Genomic DNA, 7786 nt, shown 5'->3' on the forward strand with positions numbered 1-7786 from the left:
AGAGAACATGAAACTGTGCCTTTATGTTGTATTTTGGTGGGCAGTAGGGCGGTTTAGTGGTTAGACTGACCATCATGTAGTGGAAAGGTCACAGGTTTGATCTGTGCAACAGTCATATGCCCTCTTGAAAGGTCAAAGGTTGATAATGATGACATTTATTGGTCCTAGCAGCAAATTTAACTTGTATTTCATCTACATCTGGCAACGTGAAGGCAGTACACACAACGGAACAGATGAAAAAGACAATGTATTACAACACAGTAGTGAACAGCAACATATAACGCATCACACAAAGATACATTTTTGGTATGAAAGTCCTTTGCTCTTGCTGTTCTGTATAGTGGAGGTCTGAATCTGCAGCCAGAGGGAAGGAGTTCATAGTTCTCGTTTAGTGGATGGGATTGATCCTCAATGATACAGTTTGCTTTTTTTATTCCTCAGTATCTGAATAAGGATGAAATGTCTCGGCACTTGGTTCCACATAGGTTTGACCTGTGCAACAGCCATATGGCCTGTTGAAGTGTGCTTGAGCAAGACAATGAACCCCTAGCTGCACATTCATTGAATCTTGCTCTGGATAAAAGTGTCAGCTAAATGCTTAGAATGTCCTAAATATAGTAAAATGTCATATATACCAGATACTAATATTATATTCTGGATATAGCATAGTATAGTATAGTATAGTATAGTATAGTATAGTATAGTATAGTATAGTATAGTATAGTATAGTATAGTATATAGTATAGTATGTTATATGACCCAGAAAAATTGAAAACATTATTTGTAAATCGTATTACAGAAGGACACTTTGCCATTGAGACACAGAGATGAAACACAGAGATTAGGTTACTTCTAGTCTTTGAAGTAAAATGTTATTATTGAGTTAGTTTTATGGAGTCAGTACTTAGAGCAATGTCTGCTGGTAAAAACAGGCCACTGCAGTGATTAACTATTATTTGCCAAGTCATATTCAAGTACTTTTTAGTACATTTAGTACACAAGTACATTTTAGCAGATTCCCTGAAGATTTTTTCTATATATTGTAACAGTATTACCTCTCATTAGCCGTTAATTACAGGTAGTTCGCAATCCTTCATGGGAAAATATACTGTGGGTGAGGTAGATCTAAAAATTTGAAAATAAGATAGAAATTTCTGATTGACTTATCCCCCACTGACTCACAGAGCTTACTTAAACCCCTCAAAAAGCTCCTAGTCTCCCTCTGGAGACAGTGAGTAATCCACTGAACAAGCACAAGCATGGACATCCCATGCTCCCATAACAAACACCTTGTAAGGCAGCGGCACCAGCATTTCTTAGACCGGTGTGATTTACAGACAGTCTGCTTTTGATATGACTGCTGTTCATGTTTACTAAGCCGCACAACAGTGAAGGAGGGGTTTTCTGCTTCTGTCTTCACTTTCTATCGTGGAGAGGATAGCACCAGCAAGGAGCGTGCACACATCCAACACCCAAAATACGGTGACTGTGTATTCCATGAGGACATGTGAAAATGTCACATGTGAAAATGTCAGATGTGGCTGAGAGGAGGAGTCTCCACCAAATATAGCTGTTACTACGAAATAAGGAGTCAACTGCCTGGCTTAACAAACTGGTGTTCAATATGTGTGTGTGGGCTGGGATATGTTCCTTCCAATAAACTCAGTTGGAACTGCAACTGGCTCACTAAAGCTACAGCCTTAATTTTCAATAATGTCCTAGTAGACTTGATATAATAACCCTGAATTGGTCAAATTGAATTTGATTTTATCACAAATGATATACTGAATGTTGGAATGATAATAATATGATATTTTAGCGATACTTGCAAGCAAATTCTCTTTTCGCTTCCCTCCTCCTCCACAGGGAGATCAGAGCACAGGGTCAAAACCCCTGAAGCTGGTAGGGATTCAGTGCTTTGCTCAAAGACGGGGCCTTAAATCCAGCTCCTCCAGTTGAAGGGCAGTCTTACTACCCTTTACACCAAACCGCTGTATATATAGATCTGCTTCAAGATGTCATTTAAAAGCTGACCTTCACTGTCAGAAGATAAAATAAAATCACATCTTTGAGGGGTGAAGGATCATCTTTGCTTCCCCAGAGCTACTCGTCTGGATGTCTGTCACTTTTAAAGGCTCAAAGGGTCAAGGGTCAAAAAAAAGCTCCAAAAAGCATATTTTTCATCTACTAGTCAAATATCAAATATCAAATTCCATTTGATAAAACAAATAGAAATGTGCCAAAAATGTAGATTTTCTTCTCGATTGTATCTTCAAGGCTGCATTAGACAAGATCTTTATGTAAAAATAGACTGGTCTTATGAGCCTAAACCACCAATAGAAGAGTGTCCCATTACCTCTTATTGAGACACCGTAGATTTGCCCTATTTGTCCAAATTAATTTCTAGGTTCAAATATGTGGGTAAACATCACAATGATGTGTGTAGTTTACTGATGTGATGTCACATTACTTTTGGGTATTGAACTCCTCAAAATTCAGACAGTTACCTCTCGATACCATCTGGGGCCGCCAACGTGCGAAATTGCCTTTAAGGAAAAGAGCGTGAATTCCTCAGTAGTCTATAACAAGTAGACATCTGTAGAAGTCATCCATGGTTGCATCATTTAATGACAGTGTTTCATGTCAGGATGTTTTGCTCTGTTTTCACCACACAGGACAGTTTATGACAATGGGAGGTGGCGAATGTTTTTCTGTCTTCCACCCTCTCCCTCCCTCCCTCCCTCTCATGTTATTCTTCCTTCTCCATCAAATACTCTACTCTCACTATCTGCCTCCCTCTTTTCCACTGCCTCTCTCCCTGCCTCTCTGTCTGAATTGCCCTGACTCCTCCTTCACTTCCAGCCTGGTGTCCACTCAGCCACCCTCTGCTCCTCTTTATCAGTTCTCGTCCTGACTCCATCGTCTCATCATACAGCCGCAGAGAGGACCGGCCTTTCACCTCGCTACAGGTAGGAAAACGACTTGAATAGTTGTTAGGACACAGAAAACATTGTCCAAACATCTCAACAGGTGTTGAGTGACAAGATGGCTGGGAATTAATGTTTTGATGTTTCATTAGTTTTTGCTTTGTGAGTTTACTTGAAAGTTACAATGCAGTTATAGTTCTTTGTGGTATATTTCACAAGTTACTGAAATCAGTCCAAGCAAGAATAAAAACCAATAAACACAACACTTTCTATGATCTTTTGGACTTGAGACTCTAGTTTACTTTCATTCAAATTACAGTGGAGCTGCTTTACATACTGTTAAGAGGCCTTACTGTCACACTTGGAAGAATGCATGTACTGTGTTTACAGGTCCTACTGCTGTGCTGAGGGCAGTTTATTATACAAACTGAGACACTGAAGCACTTAAGAATATGACAAAAAGGTATTTTTTTGATTTGTTGTATGCAGTGCTACGGAAGATGGAAAATATCCTATTATGGCCTTGGATAAGAAGGGTGCGTGCTGCAAGCCTGTTTCCTGAGCATCAGCAGGAAAGGCATCAGATAGGAAATGACCAGCGTTCACCTTCAGAAGGCGTTCGCCACTGAGCCAAGAGCAGCTTCTTATACAAAAATTAGTTTCATGCTTATTTCTGCTATACCTTATAAAACACAGCAAGCACATTCTTGTGTTGTCAAAACTAATAAACGGTGTTGGAGACGCTGCATGATCAAACTATTTACGGAGAAAGTTTCTAATTTTGTATTACTTTTTATACAGGATTCTTTTATTTACTGCACAACAAATGCTAGGGCTGAAAATTAGCCACCTCAGTAGTAAGGCCTGATGGGTTGTCTGCGGTCAGGAAGTGTTAACATGCGTAATGACAAAATGAAATGCAGGGAATTTCCTGTTTATCCAGAGCGATCTGGTAGATTACTGACTTTCTGTTTGGCTGATGTATCTCGAATTAACTGAAGCGCTCATTATGAAAAGGCATTTAATTTCTTGCAACTCAGTGGTGACTTTGAGATAGTGTCCATATAGAGTGTATTCTGACTGCAGGTTATCTCTATGAGGTGGTTTAGTGCTATCTGAGCAGCGCAAGCAGGTACTTTGCATTTTACAATTAGGAATGACCGGTCCTTCAGATATTCACTTATTCAAGCGCACTGACCTGAGAAGAGAGGATGAGAGAATGAGTGGTGTGCCATTACAAACTTTTCCTTTTATAGGAATTATTATTATATTATTGCATCTAGCCTCAAGTGTCGCAGATGTCTTCTGTCCTCGGTTGACCAATGCTGAGCCCTACATGACACTCAGCACATCCTTAACCCTGAACAAGAGACTGTTATGTATACAATGCATGAAAAAATGTATACAGCCAAGTCTGCCGCATCTCCACAGAATGCCTTTTGGAGGAGGAAACAAGTGTGGCTGCTGCCAGAAAACCGTCTACTTTGCTGAGGAAGTGCAGTGCGAGGGGAAGAGCTGGCACAAATCCTGCTTTCTGTGCAGTAAGTATGTGGGTTCTGAGGTAATCGCTTTTTGATTCGTCTGACTCTGAATGCGTAAATGGCTAAGAAGTGCCAGGATGGAATGCGGGGTATTTGGCACCGGACTAGGAAACAGAACATCCCAAGGTTTTCTCCGCAGACATCTCTGCCCTTATTTGGATACAGAGAAAACATGTGACACTGGCTTGGTCTTCCTTAGACGGCAGAGGAAGGTACACAGACTCTCCTCGGATCAGAGAAGTATTTATTCGAGCCAGCTAAGCACATACTGGTAAACCATTTTATTTTGTAAAACGTCACACTGACTCTGTGGGGATGTCACAGTTTGACATCTGTGAATAAATGCTTTGAAATGTTTGCTTTTGAGAAGATACAACTAAAATAGACACATAGAATAGACTTTTTCCCACTTTAATACACAAGCATCTACAGCAAACCAAACAAACAGTTCCCCAAAGTGGGAAAAAGAAATGAAAATGCACTGATTTGCATTTTTAAACTTTTATTCTTTACCCCTCCCTCCTTGTTGTAAGTGGTCTGTAAGAAGAACTTGGACAGCACAACGGTGGCCGTCCATGTGGATGAGATCTACTGCAAATCATGCTACGGCAAGAAATATGGCCCAAAAGGCTACGGCTTTGGTGGTGGAGCTGGCACTCTGAGTATGGACACCGGAGCAGGACTTGGAATCAAGCCTGAAGAGTAAGGAAAAATGTACAACTGCTGTTATTTTATTGGAACAATTACTATTACATTAACTATTACATGGTACATTGTTATGCAATGTTTGATTCTACCTTGTTTCCTTATGAAAGCTCTGATTCCTCTTGACAGACTAGTACCCCATCGCCCTACAAATAACCCCAATGCCTCCAAGTTTGCCCAGAAGGCAGGGGGTTCAGATGTGTGTCCGCGATGTGGCAAAATGGTGTATGCAGCGGAGAAGGTTATTGGGGGTGGAAATGTAAGAGCGATTTATGCTCATATCTCATATCTGCTCATATATCAGGGGTTGTAAATTGTGCTGTGGAACTCATTCAATAACATTTGGGCTGAAAACATATGGAACAACAATAGGAGCTGTCAGTGTTGATTTGTCCATTTTTTTTGTGTGTCAGTTGACGAACCCTAAAATATGAGCTATGTATCTAATATCACTGATGCTAGAAAAAACGTTGTACTTCTGCTTGCATTGGCTCAATTTCTGGCTAATCACTGAGAAGGTATAATGGTTTGGTCAGTTTAATTAATTATTAGACGTTTGTCACATAACTATCAGCTTAGAAGGAACATCAGTCATGAAAGCTCCCCTGATATGTTTTTATTTATTTTTTAATGGTGGCTTCCAAATACATTTCTGGCAATTTGCCTGACCTTTGCTGTCCAATATAATGAAAAAAAAACAGAGAAAAACACGTATTTATGCTCAAGTATTGCCACACCTTGCCTTATCCAATTGCCACTCATATTCCAGGGATATTCTTTCTATGCTATGAATGAGGAGTAGCTGTTGTTGTTGGAATATCTATGAGGTGTAGTGCTTGAACCAACACTTTCCTCTCTTATCCAGTCCTGGCATAAAGGCTGCTTTCGCTGTGCCAAGTGTGGCAAGGGACTGGAGTCCACAACCCTTGCTGACAAAGATGGAGAGATCTACTGTAAAGGTCAGTGTGCTGTCTACACTCAGGCTTCAACTGTTACTACTGAGAACTGACAGCTAGTATTCTTGGTAAAACGCATGCATCAAGCCAGCCAAGTTCTCCATTGTTGAATGAGTTGATTAGAGTGTATTGCAGTAAAGTGGCTATTGCAGTAAGCATTGCAGTAATGATTGCAGTTGTTTTATGATATAATTGTACAATGTATTGCAGATTGGAGTTTAGGTTATACACACATTTCTCAGAGGCATGCAGAGCTGCTCTGGAGCCAGAAATAATGTCATTGGTTGAATTAAACCTCAGTGGGCGGAGCCAAAGAACCACAGTTTTCTGGTTAAGTAACTTTAGACTGAAGCCCAGTATTATCTACAGTAGGTTAGCTAGTTAGACTTCCTGACCTTCCAAGTTCAATCTAGCCAGGACCTTCCAAGATCATGAATACCATGGTCATGAATGAATGGATGAATGAATGAATGAATGAATGAATGAAGTCATTGACGTATATAGGTTTGTGTTCCTTCTTAGTTCCTTGTTTGACAGTAAGCTGTAAGTAACATGCAAACCGAAAAACTCCCTCCAGAGCAGGTCTTCCACCAAGAAATAATTGTACAAGTAAAACTCCAGTCTGCCAACATATTTTCGACAGAGTTTCTAAAGTATTGTCATTTCATTCACAGGATGCTATGCAAAGAACTTTGGTCCCAAGGGCTTTGGTTTTGGTCAGGGAGCAGGGGCTCTGGCACATTCCCAGTAAAGCCTCCAGCCTCGGCCCACCTGGGACTGATATCTGGTGTGCACTGATATAATCGGTTCCAGGATCCTTCAGTCAATATCTAACCGACTTTATGCTGCCTTTTCACTCCAGCTAAAGGCAAAAAGGCTTTATGCCTCAGCAGCAGCATGGCACACACAGCTTTTTGCAGGTGTTCGCTCTATATGTTGCTTTAGAATCTGGTGCGTTACGTTCTAACTTTTGTGGGATTAAAAATACATGGAAAACATTTAAATCACACTCTAATCCAACACTGTGTTTTGATCAACATTTACTATGTGTATTTATACTGAATAAATAACAGCCTGTAAGTTGGCTCTGTTTTTAGAGGAAGTGAATAAAAATGAAATCATACACTCAGTCATACACTGTGGCTACATGACAGAAAGACACACACCCTAAGAGAACTCAGTTTGGCAAATGTTGACTTTGATTAACATCAGAATCTGTGGGAACAAACTCAGATCAACGTGGTTCAAGATTGAGAGTTGTGAAATACTGCCATGGGAGGTTATCTATTTCTCCCATCATACTTCAGCTGCATTCAAGGCAAAGCCTTACACGCTGGGTTCTATGCCAAATGTTGTATATATTGTCTTACAATATGCATTATGGTTGAGGCACATAATAAACATCAGATGAAAACACTGGAATTTATTTAATATTCCCTTTCAGCGTAATGTGCTCTGAATAGCAACTTCACCAACCGATACACAAGTAAAACAAGTACAAAAACATTGCGAAATTTGGCAAGCTGTACACAATTGCTATTGTTCTTTTTAGTGCGGTGGAAGTTCTGATCTGATGAAATCAGTGTGTATGTTTGTGTGTGCTTGGGCGTGCTTGTGTGTCCGCTTATTATTCCTCATCATCATCATCAAAACACAG

At 40.2% G+C, this 7786-nt stretch overlaps 1 protein-coding gene across 2 annotated transcripts; it reads left to right on the forward strand.

Moving 5' to 3' along the window:
- The first annotated feature begins 2848 nt into the window (after positions 1–2848).
- Positions 2849–7540, forward strand: csrp1b (cysteine and glycine-rich protein 1b). Of its 2 annotated transcripts, none has more exons than XM_071542294.1 (6): positions 2849–2969; positions 4359–4468; positions 5002–5170; positions 5303–5432; positions 6039–6132; positions 6804–7540. In XM_071542294.1, exons 2-6 carry the CDS (start codon positions 4360–4362, stop codon positions 6878–6880), a joined length of 579 nt encoding a protein of 192 aa, XP_071398395.1. In that variant the 5' UTR covers positions 2849–2969; position 4359; the 3' UTR covers positions 6881–7540. The 2 variants fall into 2 exon arrangements, with proteins under 2 accessions (XP_071398395.1, XP_071398396.1); XM_071542295.1 differs by lacking the exon at positions 2849–2969 and adding an exon at positions 4003–4013.
- Positions 7541–7786: the final 246 nt, after the last annotated feature.

The sequence above is a fragment of the Centroberyx affinis genome, unplaced genomic scaffold (genome assembly GCF_046629955.1).
Source record: "Centroberyx affinis isolate AG114_WGS23_722 - 3 ecotype Tasmania unplaced genomic scaffold, CSIRO-AGI_Caff_v1 ptg004049l_1, whole genome shotgun sequence".
Lineage (NCBI taxonomy): Eukaryota > Metazoa > Chordata > Actinopteri > Beryciformes > Berycidae > Centroberyx > Centroberyx affinis.